Here is a 15,981-nt window from a genome sequence, read left to right on the forward strand (position 1 = left end):
CCCAGGAACTTCCGCTCGGAATCAGCTGCGTATATATACGTACAGCGATGCAATATTACATGTACGCGTTGTGACTTGTTAATTGAGAACCGATAGCCTCCCAACTGAGCCAAACTAGGGGAACCCATGTGTGTCTTGGCAGTATTCATCTAGAGTATATATCAACTTCTTAAATCCTGATGGATCATAAATCCACTAGAGTACGTAGTGTCAGCCGCTCACAGTGCGAGTACTAGTAGGGGATACTGATGTGGCTATTTCGGCTATGAAGATACCACTTTGGGGCTAGAAGTTTTATACGGTCGATGGATATTGTATATAGTGTACGTACATATATGTCAGATATCAAGTACACTAGCTCCTACCATCCATAAAATCATCGATGATGTTGGCGGGCCGCAATATCTGCCACTGCAGCGCGGATCGACTACTTATACCCAAAACTGGGTTCGATATCTACACTGATTTCCGCATTTGCGCTTTATGTATGTACATATATTAGTTAGACTATTGTGACCTTATGTCCTGGAGGAGCTCGGAGGGGTGCTCGAGCGTTGTCTGATATTTGCATCCCAAAACCGGGCTGGGTCATTGAGCCCAAGGTTCTGCACAATTCAAGAAAGAAATTTAAAGGCTACCCAGGTTTAGCGCTTTCATGAATCATCCTGACGTGCAATTCCAAAAGGTAACCCCAATTTATACACAAACAACAGAACCTTCGACAACCCTAGCCTTACACCTGGCGCCTCACCACTGAACGGCCGACCGGACTCTAAATACAATAAAAGGCAGGGCCAGAGCCGGTAGGGCCGAGTCGAAGACGTAGACTCAGAAAGATAGAAACAAAATTTTGGAAAGGACCCGGGTGGTAACCCACGATGTACCCTGGGTTGGAATACTATGTTTGTACATAAGTTATGTAAATACCTAACTGTAATTTAAACTACCGTTTATTTACTATGGATTTCGTGCCTTGCAATTTGGGATCATTAACGCAGTTATTGGAGCTTTTATATATATACCATCTATCCAAGACGTGAAGGGCGTGAGCTTGGTAGATTTTGCTGGTGCTAATTTTCGTAACGTCCGGCTTTTGTGGAAATATTGACGAAAGTATATACAATGTTCTCCTCCACATAGCCTTTTCCTCTCCTGAGATACTTTCGTATGTTGCTAACTGCACAAGACGATGGGCCTCATAAGTTACCTCTCTGGAACATGTGACGAGCGAGAATTCCGTTAGCTTTTGCAGAGCATCAGCGAAACCCATCTGGTCATTAGCGCCCTCAAAGTCACTTGACGTCTTCAGAAGTTTTTCTGGAATTTCCTAGAGATCCAGAAACGCGATAAGTTTGAGGAGTTTTGCAGCTAATTCGTTTCTTCGTAGGTCATTTTCTGTACGCTTATTTCAAGATCTATACTCTGTAATTCGTTGGGCGACTTGGTGGTCTCTTGTCGTGGCAACAACCCCTCCTTTAGATCCTTGGAGGATGAAACTTGATAGCTCCCTTCCATTTGCATCTTCGTCCGTCCACCCATTATTTCTCGGATGCGCTTAACAACTGTCCTATATCCAATATCTTCCTGGTGCTCGAATTTACAGATCGACATGTGATCCTTATCTAGTGGGTCACGTTTCTCGCCAAGAACACCCAGGGTTGAAGATAGTTGATCCACCAGCTAGCAGGTTGACAATTTATTAGAGCTCAATGTCTTAATACTAGATAGTATGCCGTTGGAAGGGTCTATGCCGACATACCAATTTACTCCCATACCAATATCCCCAAAAACCACCAAAAAGACTAGTTTTTCTTCTCTCATAAAACGAGGCGAATAAAATCGAGGACTGGTACCTGATAAAATCCTCGGCTATCTCAGTAAGACGATCTGAGTTCTGTTCGAGATCCGAGATGAGTTTTCGATTTAAACCCTGGATTGCTGCAATCACGCCTATGATCGATCCATATTGTGCAAGTGAGGTCCCTTGGTGTGGTGTAGACAAAAACACGATACCTATTGTTGGGCCAACAATGTCTTGATAATTATGCACTCTAGCCCTATTTAGGGCCTTATATATGAGAAAGCGATGTGTTTAGCGCATTTACTTGTGCTAAGGCATAAACCAATAGTACGATGAATGCACCATACCTCCTTTACAACTATACCTCCCAGACTGTGGCATATGAATATGATCGGTCTCTTCTTTTCCTGGATAAATATAAATGTTAGATTATTATAATATATAAATATTCACTATATCTATGTTACGATGTGAATCAAAAGTTACCTTCGACGTGGTCCTCATGTCATTGATGATATTAAGTAGTGATAAACCGTAAGCCCGGATGCCCGCGACACTGTCTGTGTCTAAAATATCTGAATTATATCCGTAGGTCATGATGCGAGATTGCGAGATTTCATCTGGGAGAAAATCGCGAAGCCACATGGCGCCAGCACCATTACTCCCCGGGCCCCTGAATGTCCAAGAACGAAATGCATGGCCTCCAAGTCCATGAACCGCGATTATGCTATGCATAAGGTTTGAAGTTAGATTAGAGTCAATAACGTTATAACGGGTGTAGTGAAACGGATACGCAACTCAACGCAAGCTTTAGGGTCCGAATGCAACACCGTCAGCGCGTTAAATTCATCATCAACCACAACCTTCTTTTTGTCGATAAAAAGTGGTTTGTTTCGGATTATATCCTTCACGGCGCTTTCATTTTTGAAGGTCACTGTAGCAGTCTGAGTTTTGTCGACTTTCCCACACCCGGTTCTGCATAAGGATATGGCACAGCCTGGGTATAACTCAGAAAGGTAATCCTTGGTGATTGTTTCTGGGATCCTTCTAATTCGTAGGGTCGACATATTGAAGATCTTTGTTTTATTATTGTTTGAGTAATAGCGAGAAAGAGGGAGATGATTTAGGGATATTACTCCGGGGTACCGTCAACTGGGCGAGCCCTAGCTATTTAGACTCTACCCTCCCCAAATGTGTGTAAGCGCTGCAAGGCATGTACCTACACGTATGTGGGGCTGGGGCTGTGCAAAAGGACTCAAATTCATGTCCTTCTAGGCGCGCGGATTGGTAGCTACAAGGATGCCTGTAATAATCATAAGTACTCGATATGTAAGGTCGAAACTACTTGGCAGTGAGTGTAACAGTGGTTTTCAACTGCATGCCAATGCGCTTGGCACGATATGTAGATAAGGTGTATGTAGATAAGTGCACACCTGCCAGCAATAGAGTAAGTCCAGATTTCAGAAATGTCAAGTGTAAGAACAAATCCAAGGGACGGTACCATGTGGAAAACGCGTTCTTAGGTCTCTAAAATCCGGTATTCCTAAACAAAAACAACAAAGACAGGAATTCGCGCTTCCCGTTTTTGTAGAGTTGTGAAAAATAAATACAGCGAAAGCTTGCTATAACGGTACTTTCTATAAGGGTAATCTCTCTATAACGGTAGCACTTCTCGGTCCTTTTTGCCTGGCTTTCAGCACCAGCACCTCTTATATAAGGGTAGTCTCTCTATGACGGTACCAAATTCCGGTCCCGAGCGTACCGTTATAGCAAGCTTTCGCTGTAATAAGATCTATTAACATGGTCTCATGATCATTGACACTGTAACTATGTCAGAAAAAATTTATATGAAACAAGACACAAAACACAAGACGAAACACAAATAATCAGCTCACGTTCAGTCCATTTGGTTACATATGTAGTAAGCCATTCACTCAATCCTCCATCCCCGAATTAAAAAAATCCAGAAGTCCACGCCCACAAAAAAACAAGAATCGTCGTAGTCAATAGAAAAATAATAAGGCTGGAGCCAAGAAAGAAAGAAAAAAATGATAATGAAAATAATAAAAAGAAAAGGAAAAAAGAAAAAGAAACCTTCCGCAGCTCTACACTAAAAACAATCATCATCCCCCTTCTCATGCGCACACAGCACACACCCCTTAGACACCTTCTGCCGAATCAGCGCCGCATGTGTGACCTTTGACCCCACATTGCGACTCGCCATGCCTAAGCTTGCCATGATTTCCTCCTCGGCCTCATCTGCGTCATCACTGACTGCAGCGGGACGCTCCCGTTCCCGCTCGTGCCCGTGTCCGAGCAGACAACCAAGGTGGAAAACATGACCGCATGCGAAGCCGATCAGCGTTTCTTTCTCTACATCACCACACCATTAGCATGCTAGTCCAAAGAAGGAGGAAAGGGATATACAAACCAGTGGGCAAGAACACATCCCCGCAATCACCACACGCGTCCACACGCCTCTTCTGTGGCCTCTCCTCGCCGCCGCCTTCCTCTATCTCCACATCCCTCTTAACCTCGAACCTGACAGCCCTCCTTTGCCCCCCACGTAGCTCTTCCATGCCCCTGGCTACCTCGCTGCGAAGGACCTTTGCGACCCCCTCACACACGCTCCACTGGACACCATACTCCTTGAGTATCTTTCCTAGTGCCGGCTTCAGCCCTTCAATTTGCAGACCGGCAGGTATACGTCGCACCAGTGTGATCGGGTCGATGGCAGTGCCGACATTCTCTAGCAGCCCCCGAATGAAGCGAGGTTTGTCCATACTGTACTCGAGCAAGTCGTTCCAGAGGTCGGGGTCGTCTTGATTCTTTGCGAATGCAATGGCCTGACCGACGTCATGGAGCTTATCAATGATGAGGAAGAGCGCACGCTTTGTCTGTCCGGTCTTAGAAAGCAGATGAACCAGCTCTGGAATGTAGGCACGTTTCTCACACACGGCGGAGGCCTTTTCCAGGCTGTAAGTGTGGCTGTTGACTAAGAAGTCCATCAACAGTGGGCGGTCGTACTCGGCGAACAGCGTGACCATCAGGTCCCCGAACTCGACGAGGGTGCCTGCGGCGCTGTCACTGCCGCTCCAGAGGCGGCGGAGGTAGAAGAACAGGAAGAGTTTTCCCGCACGGACGGAATCTGGCGAGAGCTGAGAGACAACTGTGGACGGGCCAACAATACCACGGTTGGCCTCCGCAACCAGGAGAGAGATAGCTTCAGAGGTGTTTTCTTCGAGGGTGGAAATAGGGGTAGTGGAGAGTTGCTCGGGGGATACGCGTAGCAAGAGGAGATCGTAGATATTGGTTTTGATAGCGTCGATAAGGCGGTATTCACGGATGAGGGAGAAGGCCGCGTCTGCGTCTTTCAGGATCATGTAGTGGCGTAATGAGCTCGCGGGCTCCAATATCGTCATGTAGAGCTTTGCGAGGCATTCTTGCAAGGCGCGCCATTCAGCGTCACCGGAGTGCACGGAGTCCTCGTGGTTCTTGAGCTTGCGCGTGACGGCGTCAATGATCGTGCGGGGGTCGTAAAGCGTTCGTGTACCTTCGGGCTTCCAGTTCTCCAGTAGCAGCTCCCGGAACCTAGTGACATCGTGTGAGAGATAATGCGCGAGAACAATCTCATAGATGACACTCGGCAGCGGCGGTGACAGCGGCGTGGTTGGTATATACGGCGTAATCTCCGTAATCTTTCCCGCGGCCTCAAACACCCACACCCAGTGCTCCCAACGCCCCGATAAACCCAAAACCCTCCCACACACCTCAGCTGATGCCGTCCACTCACCAGCATTAATCAACTTCTGTAGCCACAACTCTCCAATACGGCGCTTCTCCTTCTCTGTGGCGCTATAGTTCGTCGTGCGCCGTTGCCCGCGCCCGCCGCTGACGGTTGAGTCGGAGTCGTAGCTGGGATCGTCCTCGGAGACCACACGGCGCACGACCTCATCCTCTCCGGACTCGCTAATGGCGCTGCTATCCGATGCGATCACGTCTGGGTTCCTGTCTACGAGTTCCCAGGCATCTTGGTATTTCTCTTTCTCAAGGAGCCAGCCCAAATGGTCTCTTAGACTGCGTTCAGTTGCAAAAACCACATCGTAGGGACTTGTAATATAGATTTTTTTCCCGGGGAATTCTTCGCCCCAACCATTATCCTCTACCTTTACTACGCGCCCGGCCACTGGGGGCCCGCGCCCAATACCCATACCGATGAATGACGAGGCGCTGAAGCTTTCCCGACGAGAGACACTGGTGCTGAAGCTACGGACACTGGTTGCGCTGGAGAGAATCTGGGTTGCGTTTACGCCCGCGTTCCAGAGACCGCCCGCAAGTGCTATAGCACCGGAGAAGTCGTTGTTTTCGTCTGTTGGAGCTGTGAGGAGTGGGGCAGGCGTCGCAGGGAGAACACCAAGGTGGTAGTCGCCGGCAGAGAGCCCTTCGAATCGGTTCATCATGAGCTCATCGGCAGAGAGCTCTTCAGAAGTATTGAGGTCTATGAAACGGAGCTCGGGGGTCAGGGCGTTGGAGCGGCCGCGGCGGGCGTGAGGGCCGATTTTAGCAGAGGAGGGTTCTGACGGAGGAGTGCCGGGCGGAGAGACATCGGATGTGAGATGTGCGAGAAGAAGGAGAAGTGAGGGCGTGTATAGAGTGAGGCCGGAGATTGTACAGTCAGTTTGTAAACTGTAAATAATTGTTAGCACTGTCCAGTGAATAAAATGTCAATGATAGAAAACCCACATATGCACAATTTCTGCCCATCCAGCGCCCCGTTCTTCTTCCTCGCTGTTGCTATCCCCCGCAAATACATCTACAACCCAGATTGTACCTCCCCAACCAATGACTAGCTTCTCTTTCTGGCCCCAGTCAATGCCTAGCGAAGGCTTTCCTTTGACCGCTGTAGGACTAACGTCGTCCGCTGTACTGTGCGTGTCTAGCCCGTCCACATCGTTCTGTGTCAGATTCCTGCGATCAATCCACTCGAGTCTGGGCTTATAAACCGCAGCCATATCCTCCGGGATAGTTTCCGGGCGCTCAATCGCCGAAATGCGCTTCCACGCCACATCACCAACAGGCTTCCCAGTGACTCCCAAACCCGGAATCCAGCTCGTCACACCTGGATATCCAGCCGTAATCAGGCCATTGGCTATACCAACCACATCCCCCAACCCCGCAGCCGCAGCCGCCGCAGCCCCTGTGCCCGCCCCCGTTGCTGTTCCCTCTTCGGGTGCCTCCTTCTTGATCTCCGGTGGGATGATATGTGAGCGCATCAGCTTAATACCACGCTCATTGGCCCACGCAACAAACCGCGGCGACTCTTTGCTCCATGCAATTGCGCTAATCGCGCCCTCTCCCGAGTGCAGAATTGTATCTTTTCCACTACTACCGCCAAGTCCCATCCACCCGCCACCGCCGGCCGGGGGCGCGACGCTAAGGATAAGGTTCCCAGCGAGACCACCCGAGAGGAAAGTACGATCTGTGCGAAAGTTGGGCGAGAGGGCCACAGCAGTGATGGGTCGCTTGAAGTTCTTGAGGATGATTTCAGATTTGGCGTAGGGGGTGGTTGTAGGATTTGAGCCCGGGTTAGCTGGGAGGAGCGGGACAATGCATACGAGGCCATCAATGGAGGCTGTTGCGACATGTGTGTGCCGGTCGTGTGTTGGTGGGAGCTGGGCGCGGATGTTCGGTGGGAGGGGGGGTGAAGGAGGTGGGGATATCGAGACACTGGTTATAGAGGCGGAGTGAGCGTGGTAGACGCGGAGGGTCGAGAGCGATGGGAGCGTTAAGATATGCTAGATGGTGTCAATAGTCGACCTGGACAGGTGGTGGAGGGTAGACAGGTATAAATGCTCACGATATTTCCGTTATGCGTCCCTGTTATCTATTACGCACGGGTTAGAGATTGCGCTCTCGAAGCTCCAAACGTCAATGTGACATGTCGTTGATGCGGTCATACCATTCTCTCTCCAAAAACCACACTGGCCGAGACCGCATCACCATTCCTATACACGCCACCAAGGTTTCTGGTCAAGCGCGTATACTTAAGTCTTGGCTCTTCTTCCTCGTCATCGCTTTCTTGATCCTCCTCTTCCTCCTCCTCCTCTTCAGTGGGTAATCTATTCTGCGCCTCCTGCTCTCTCTGGGTGTCTGCGGACGCCATTGCTGGTTTTTGTTTGTTGGGTTGTGAGACGATTTGTTGTTGTTTATCGAAGCTCCCACAAGCTATGATGCGTTGGCCGTGGAGTTGCGGCTCTACAACATGATAGAGCTTCTGTCACACCCACGAGGTTAGTCTGGGGGTGGGTGTGGGTGCGGTGTGGTGGTACGGGCTTATGTCACTGATTGGCGGGATAGCCGAGGAGGGCTAGTTACCCGGTTGGCGTGGCCGAGAGCTCAGGTTACCCGGGGTGGACGTTGGGCGCTTGGGCCATGTGGCGCCCAGGATGGGGTAATGATAGAGGTGCAGGTTTTTGCGAGGGTCATATTCCTGGCGCCGCGCTGGCCCGGAGGTGAACTTCAAATTGAAAGCTACATGCATGTGCATGTAGCCATCGTGCGGGCATTACTACATGTGGAGAACATTGAGTATATACCATGCATATATGTAAATACATGAAATTACGGGCCCTTTCTCCATGATGTCCGATCCCAAAATTAAGAACATACATTACTTTCTCACCTTCAATCAATTAATAGCCCTAGACCTAGAGGGCTCGAGGGTCAAGCAAGACCTACGCGCATACGGGTAAGAAAATTCCCCTAAGCAATCAACTCTGCCACAACCCGTCACATTCTTCTGGGTGCACTAGTACTCTTTCGTTATATATACGTTATCTCTTCCATAACGTTAAGTACACCAACATATCGAAGGTCGTGAGTGTGAGGTGCGTGTAGCTTTGTTCTTTCATCTATCTCAGGAACGAACTGATGAAAATGTTGGCGAATTCGAAGTTAAGTTGACAAGCTTCTTGTTGTGGCAAAGCATGGGCTTGTTATAGATTACGGCTACGTACAGGTGAACATCTATCATGCTTAAGAAACTTCGCAGACCACATGTACCTACATATTGTACGTATACACGTAGAGTACGTGGTGTATGTAATTAATGTCACTAGGGCCCACGCCAGCACGCAATTAATAAATTAAACAAAAAAAGGGCCCACGCTAGCATGTGCGGGTAAGCTAAATTAAGTTACACAGTTAAATTATTCTAGTTCTACCTGTGCTGAACACACTCCCGAAAATCAGCATAGCCTTTTGCCCCATATAACAGTCACCCTTGTTAGGGCTACAAGTACATACTCAGAAGGCGCGTTGCAGGGCCCGAAACGCGGCAAAGGCTTCCTGAGGCAGGGACTGGTGCGTGGCCGGGGCGTCGTTCTTTGTCAGGTCCGCAAGCGGTAGGGCGAGGCGAGCGTAATCCTTTACATACTCCCTGTAGTAGCCAGTAAGGCCTAGAAAGGCACGGATGTCGGGGGACCTCGAAGTCACGAATAGCCTGAGTCCTGGCGGGGTCGGCGGCAATGCCTTTTTCCGAGATTACATGACCGAGGTAGTCAAGCTCATGGACGTGGAAGCGGCATTTCTGGAGATTGTCACGGAGACCGGTGTCACGGAAGCGAGCAAGAACCAGGCGGGTGCGTTCGACCACTTCCTCCTTCGAGTCGCCCCGGATGAGGACGGCGTCGAGGAAGGCGCGGGAGAAGGGGCGGCACGGAGAGAAGACGACGTCGACCACCCACTTGGAAGGTGGCGGGCGCGTTCTTGAGGCCAAACGGCATGACCTTCCATTGGTACAGCCTTTCCGATGTGATGAAGGCGGTGGCTGCGCGGCTGGCGGCGGCAACGGAGCCAAGTGAAACGCCGCGCCGATGTCGAGCTTGGTGTACCAACGGTGACCGGCGGCGAGGGACATCAGCTCCGCCTTGGACGGGAGCGGGTAGGCGTCCTGCGGTGTCAAGGCGTTGAGTGGCCTGAAGTCGATCATGTAGCGGTGCTCGTTCTTCTTCTGTCCGCAGGTGCAGCGGATCTGGTGGCAGACCGTGCATTGCTTCTTGACGGAGAACGGGGCGGCGGCGGTGCTGCTGGACGATGGTTCGATCCAGCCGTGAGACTTCCATTCGGTCAACTGCTTTTTCTCAAGCTCGCGCTGCTCAGGAGACATCGGGATCGGCGTCACGGGGATCTCGACTCCGTGGGCGGGGGCGCAGGGGCAGCGGCTTAGTCCATGTTGAATACGTCGGCGAATTCGGCGTATTCCTCTGGAAGAGTTGCTTCTGGTTTTTCTGAAGATTTCCCCCCCAAGTCTCTGAACGGAGGATCTCGGCAACGTGGTCAGCATACGCCCGGATCTGCAGAGGTCAGGCTGCACTCTGCTGCCTTTTCCAGTGATTCCTGCAACCATCCTTTCCAGCCCAAGGGCTTCAAGAAGGGTTGCCCCAAAACAAGCGGATGCGCCTTGTCTCAACACAGATTTCCACCCTACTTCCATAGTCCAAAGAAAAGCGCCTTGGGATCGTTGGTGTCAATCATCGAATGATTTTCGATGACTCAGTTGGGTTGTCGAATATTGTACGACGAGTGGCACTAAGGATTACCAAGATCATTTCAACCTGCCCTTTTCGTTGCCATTGGGTTATATAACTTTGTGACGATGGTAAATTTACAATTTTGCGTTACTGTGGTGATTACCAATGAAGGAGAGATGTGCATGTGCTGGTCTTTGCAGGCGCCGAAAGCTACTACGTACGGTGCTTGATGAGTGAGAACGGACCGAAAATTGTCGACGGAAAATTGGTGGTTGACGAGCTTGGGTAGTCGGGGAACACAGGGCCTCTTATCCGTGCTTTCTCATATATTGAATACGCTGAATAAGAGTTATATATGGTAACAAAATATTTATGGTATCTGGCGGTGAGTTTCTTTTGGAGTAAAGCAACTAGTTTTACCATGTATTTCTAGCTCAATAACATGATATATATTGGATCTTGCTTATTCTAGCGAAGTTATGATAATGTGGGCCACATATTAGTAGTCGGAACCAAACTCGATTTCGGTCCTGTCACTTAAAAGCTAGGAGTGATTGCTGGAATTTTTCCATCGAGAATGTCTTACCTTGGATCCTAGAGGCAGTGTGCCCTTACTGATTTCCGGTAAATATATGAAAAAGCACCAGGGCACTTATGTGATATAACCGACAGAACATGTCACTGTATAGACCTCCATCCGACATCCATCTCTTTCAACCCTCTCACAAACGCATCACGGCTTCTACAGATCACGGGCACCATATCTGCAACACATTTTATTCCGCCTCCGCCTCCGCCCCCACCACCACTACCAGCTCACTTCTACATACATATATGCACTCAAAAACCCCTAATCCAGCGCTTATTTTACCGCAACAACAACCACCGACCAAGCCGGCAAGGAGATCGTAAACTGACCCGCGCTGCCCGTAATCGCCGTTGTAACCGGCACCACAAGCGCGTTCTTTGGCAGATTAATCGAGTCGGATGCCGGCCCCGTCAACGTCGTGACCGATCCTGACGTCGTGCCCGGGATCGTGATGGTCGTAGAGACCGCGGTGGCTCCGTAGTTGGCCAGCTTGACGTAGTAGATTCCGGTATTGTCGTTCTTGGACGCGACCCAGTAGGCTGTTTGTATGTATTAGAAAACTGGCTACAAGGACAAGATGTAATCAAGAGGAAGGATACATACCAGGTCCAAAGCCGGTGTCTGAGGTGACGGGCAGGATCGTGGTTCCGCGGTTGACGGAAAACATCTGTGTGTGATGTTAGTTAGGGTTAGGGTTGGTCATCGAGTGATTCTCTATGAAGGGTGAGACTAACCTGTTGAACGTAGTAGCTGGTGGAGAGGGTGAGGAAACTGGGGTCGGATGTGTATCCAATGAGATCAGGCTACAGAGCGGGATTAGCTGTTGCTACTATTACCATTGGGAAAGGGGGATCGGGCTTACCGCCCACTGCGTGGAGTTGAAATGCTGCATCAGCGGTGCATAGGCCGCCATCTTGACCACATCACTGTTGCGCTCCATACCAATCATAAACACGGCCTCGGACACGGCGCCGATGAGTGTTGCCCACCAATTTGTGGCGCCGGTATTTGACTTTGTGCAGGCGTACTCGCCGACAAAGATGCCGTAGTTGCGGTCGTAGTTGTCGTATGTGTTGAAGAGGGCGACGAACTGGTCGGGGCGTAGATAGTAGTGGATGTCGATCCACATGCCGGCGGGCTTGGGGCTTGGCAGGCCCTGGTCGGTGCTGGCGATGATGATGATATCGGGGTACTTTGCCTTGATGGCATCGTGGAAGGCGGTGAAGCGGGCGGCGTAGCTGGCGAGACCGCCTTGAAGGAAGTCTTCGTTGCCGATCTCGACGTGTGTTAGTGCGAAGGGCTCGGTGCGGCCGTGGCTGGCGCGAAGAGCGCCGTAGGTGGTGCTGGTGGAGCCGGTGATGTACTTGAGTGGGTTTGTTAGTGGGAGAGTGAAGGGAGAGGGGGGGGAGAGAGGGATAGGTACCTCGATTTCCTTGAGAACGTCGTCGATGTAGGGAGTAAGGGCAGTACCGGTGGTAACGCCGCCGCCGAGAGTGAGACCGGCCCAGACACCGAGGACGGGGACGAGCTTCATGTCTTCGCACCAGTAGAGGTACTCGAGGAGGCCGAGAGCATCAGTATTGGCATAGGTCCAATCGCCTGGTGGTGAACATGTTAGTATTGTATATAGTAAAGGTGTACATTTTCTGAAATCACTAACCTTGACGGCCAGGTCTGGTGTGGACGGGTCCAATCGTCTCGTTCCACTTCCATCTTCTAGCGAGAGTTGCACCTTCGCTGTAATTCGGTCAGCATTTATTTCAGAACGATTACTTCAGGGTATCGAGCAATCTTACAGATTGTTACCACCTAAAGGCACATAGATACTATGTCAGTAACAATACCCCGAGAAACTCAATGGGAGCGAAAACTCAATTTCCACAAGCACCTACCGGGAAATCTCAAGAAAGACCCCTTCACATTCTCCAACGCCCCCGCAATATCGGGCTTGAGCCCGTTGTATCTCTGGTGATATGTGACAGGGAAGAGCTGGAACAGGTTAAAGTAGATACTCCCTGACACCTTCGCTGCATCAACCGTAGCCACAAAGACATTATCACCATCCGGCGCCGCACTCGCCGTGAAAGTCGTCTCGTAGTATTTCCATGTGCCAGCAACGCTCGTGACCGCAACAGCTTTACTCCCGAACACCGTTCCCGTTGCCACAGACTGTAGCTTCACCGTCACGTCTCCAGTGTAGGCGCCCTCGACCCAGAAGTAGCATGCGTATGTGTCTTTCTTGACGGGGATACCCCAGTAACCGGCATTGGAAAAGCCAACTTGGCCGGTGGTGCCGGAGGGCACGTCGATGCGCAGGACTTTGGGGAGGGCCGAGGAGAGAGGGTGGGCGGTGTCGACGGCGAGGGTGACGCTGCCGACGGCGGCGTAGGCGGTGAGGTCGGCGGTGGTGCCTTGGAAACCGTTGTTGCGGAGGAGCTGTCCGTGGATACCACCGTCACCAGAGTGGTTGATATCCTATGGTTTGTTAGTATGTTAATTGATGGGCGGGGAGGCAGTGGTGGGGTAGACTGACCTCAAACATGAACCCGTATAGGAGAGGACTAGAGGCATTACCACCAGTGGTGGAGACAGTGAGACCAAGACTGTGGACGAGGGTGGGGAGGGCGGCAAGGCCCATGAGGAGCTTGAAAGCTTTAGTAAAGCCCATTTTGAAAAGCTGGCTTACTTGTTCAGGTTCTGGACTGAGATGCTGCTGAAGCTTGCTTGGACCGAATTGAATGACGGGGCCGCTGGGTTAAGTATTGATAATGATAGAATTGCATTGCTATGATATCCACCGGGGCTTCCCCATCCATTCGGCCCCTCCAGGAGCCATTACTATGCTAACTAGCTAGGTACCCCGCAAAGCATAAATCAAAGCCCGGCTGAGTTGCTCCCGAAGTTGCTGGTAATGGGGGCATCCCCCGGAGTATCTCCAGAGTTATGCTGGGTAAAGCTCTATATGTATTACAGGCAGTTCTACGGCATGTAGTTATTCCTCGGGAGCTCTGTACCTTGCATCCCCGGGGACGAGACCGGATTTACCCCGTCGATCGACCGGAAATAGCGAGATCCATAGCTAGAGAGGATGAACAGATGGGGACGTGCTCAAGGCCTCAAGATCCAAAGAAGGGTGGTTGTTAATTTTCTCGTCCTAGAAATCATTACCCAAAGCAATGAAGTAGAGTACCTGTAGTGGCTAGTCTAGCCTAACCGGTTAGATGTTGCTGCAAAACTGCGGTTGAGAGGTTTGTTCTAGGCAGCTTCCTGAAGCATACAGGGGGCATGGTGTTGATCCCCGTCTCTATGATGTGGGGTGCCTCCGATGGGCATCTCGCTTGCCCGCCCAGCTGTCTCCTGCCGGCCGGGCGTTGCATCATTGATCGGAGGGACGCGAAAATAGGCTGAGAGGAAATCGCAGCCACTTGAGTAAGTAGCGAAATGTGGGGAAATAGGCTAATTGAAAGCTTAACTTGTGAATAAGCCTTATAATAAGGCCTTGCAATGACAGACGGTACCCATGCAGGGCCTTTTTCGTGGACATGCATATATCACTCTCCCGGGGTGAATGACAGGGGAATTGAGCCTGCCGAGTTTCGATGGGTTTCGCATTGGGTGAGAGATGCTGGCATGTGATTGAATGCCAGGCACTACATGTTCACACAATGTTCATGGTGGTTCTCTTCGCAGCGAGGAAGAATTGATGTGTTTGTATCGTGGATGGACACTGCGGGCAGCTACATGTACATGTAGTTACTTGGGCTAGCTCCTAGGTTCGTAGTAGTTGCAATTGATATATTGGCAACGATACGATTTCAGCTAGCTTCTTCCACATCAATGGACAAGTACGACCGCGGTCACATCTTACTCATTTTCGGAGGCTCCATCCCATATGCCATTCCTTACATGCCCCTCCATCTATCCCAGCGTGCATTCCATCGCAAGTATTCAACCCGAGGACCGCCTCCACAGGCCGATGCTGCCGTGAGCTGATATCTGATCTGAGGGTCATGCTAATGGCTTTTCCAAAAAATAACCTTCCCCTTTGTGATTTAGGCTCTTTTCAGATGGGGTTGTAGGTTGAGATCTTCGGCACCGGCGCGGCAGGTGTGCCGGGTATCGCATTAATGTAGAGTGCGGAATGATTACTGAACATTATAATTGGGGCTCAAGTTTTAAATCCTCCCCGTCCCAGCAAACATTCCGCGCTCCGGAGGGCCCTTGTTCATGGGGAAACTCCCGGCCTAAGATATGAGAAGAAGAGATATATAGTAGTCAAAGCGGAAGCCGAATTTGGCACAATTTAAATACGTTGCGCTCCCTATATCTAGCTGGTTATCTGTGATGAAGCGCCGATCTCAACTCTGTGCAACACGTCAGAACCTGGTAAGGAGAGGTGAAGAGGAGGGCGTATATATGGAGGCTTTGCAATTAGGATAATTCCGTAGAATCCTCCGGACACGTGCGTCTAATCTTGTTCGGCTTTTGATCTGGGGAAGTTTTATCCGCGTCTTGGCTCAAGCCGGTCTCGTAACTCTTTAATATTGTGGCTTTAACTTTCCTTCGATAAAAGAGACTCGAAGAATAGGTTATGTTAACTCGTTGAACTAAAGGATTAGGGTCGAGAGATCCTCTTATAACGAGACGGAGAGAAAGTACTCCTAAAACAAAGTGCGACCTATAGATACTAATGCCCGAATATTACCACTTATGGACAAGTAATGAATTCTCACAAATAACACGAGAAGACGAGAATTCCGCAAATAGAACTCTACAATATAACCCCCTAGGCCTGCTCACTACCAGGAGCAGATTAGCAAATCTCGGTGCAATGTCGCTGCGTCCAATATTGAACGATCAGGCCGTTCTAGTAGTGTCTAAATATTGTGCACATTATGGCCACACAGGCCGGGACAGGTTAGAGGAATAGGTATACGTGGTTGTGGCAGCTGGTTTAAGCATGTGTGACATGTAGTTTAGAGATCCTGTAATTAGATAAACTTAAACTTCAGTATCGACTGAGTCCAATCATCTCATCCTCCTTCACTGGAGCATTAAGA

The 15,981-nt window shown here is 50.2% G+C and overlaps 4 protein-coding genes across 4 annotated transcripts; all 4 read right to left on the reverse strand.

Annotated features, from left to right (window-relative positions):
* Nucleotides 1–1,368: 1,368 nt before the first annotated feature.
* On the reverse strand, nucleotides 1,369–2,868 carry LAJ45_05609 (uncharacterized protein; the record flags this gene model as incomplete). The annotated part of the gene is made up of 5 exons (XM_046115180.1): nucleotides 1,369–1,680; nucleotides 1,760–2,068; nucleotides 2,149–2,208; nucleotides 2,288–2,528; nucleotides 2,600–2,868. 5 exons carry the CDS (start codon nucleotides 2,866–2,868, stop codon nucleotides 1,369–1,371), a joined length of 1,191 nt encoding a protein of 396 aa, XP_045971702.1.
* Nucleotides 2,869–3,596: 728 nt separating this feature from the next.
* Nucleotides 3,597–7,964, reverse strand: LAJ45_05610 (uncharacterized protein; the record flags this gene model as incomplete). Its single annotated transcript, XM_046115181.1, has 7 exons — nucleotides 3,597–3,622; nucleotides 3,697–3,734; nucleotides 3,958–4,174; nucleotides 4,233–6,487; nucleotides 6,545–7,596; nucleotides 7,659–7,685; nucleotides 7,761–7,964. 7 exons carry the CDS (start codon nucleotides 7,962–7,964, stop codon nucleotides 3,597–3,599), a joined length of 3,819 nt encoding a protein of 1,272 aa, XP_045971703.1.
* Nucleotides 7,965–9,106: 1,142 nt separating this feature from the next.
* On the reverse strand, nucleotides 9,107–10,295 carry LAJ45_05611 (uncharacterized protein; the record flags this gene model as incomplete). Its single annotated transcript, XM_046115182.1, has 2 exons — nucleotides 9,107–9,226; nucleotides 9,285–10,295. The coding sequence occupies 2 exons, from the start codon at nucleotides 10,293–10,295 to the stop codon at nucleotides 9,107–9,109; spliced, it is 1,131 nt and encodes a 376-aa protein (XP_045971704.1).
* Nucleotides 10,296–11,194: 899 nt separating this feature from the next.
* LAJ45_05612 (uncharacterized protein) lies at nucleotides 11,195–13,589 on the reverse strand (the record flags this gene model as incomplete). Its single annotated transcript, XM_046115183.1, has 9 exons — nucleotides 11,195–11,460; nucleotides 11,525–11,588; nucleotides 11,656–11,724; nucleotides 11,784–12,284; nucleotides 12,345–12,520; nucleotides 12,582–12,658; nucleotides 12,718–12,730; nucleotides 12,814–13,396; nucleotides 13,455–13,589. The coding sequence occupies 9 exons, from the start codon at nucleotides 13,587–13,589 to the stop codon at nucleotides 11,195–11,197; spliced, it is 1,884 nt and encodes a 627-aa protein (XP_045971705.1).
* Nucleotides 13,590–15,981: the final 2,392 nt, after the last annotated feature.

The sequence above is a fragment of the Morchella importuna genome, assembly GCF_003444635.1.
Source record: "Morchella importuna strain M04M26 chromosome Unknown Morimp01GS015, whole genome shotgun sequence".
In the NCBI taxonomy this organism is placed as follows: Eukaryota; Fungi; Ascomycota; class Pezizomycetes; order Pezizales; family Morchellaceae; genus Morchella; species Morchella importuna.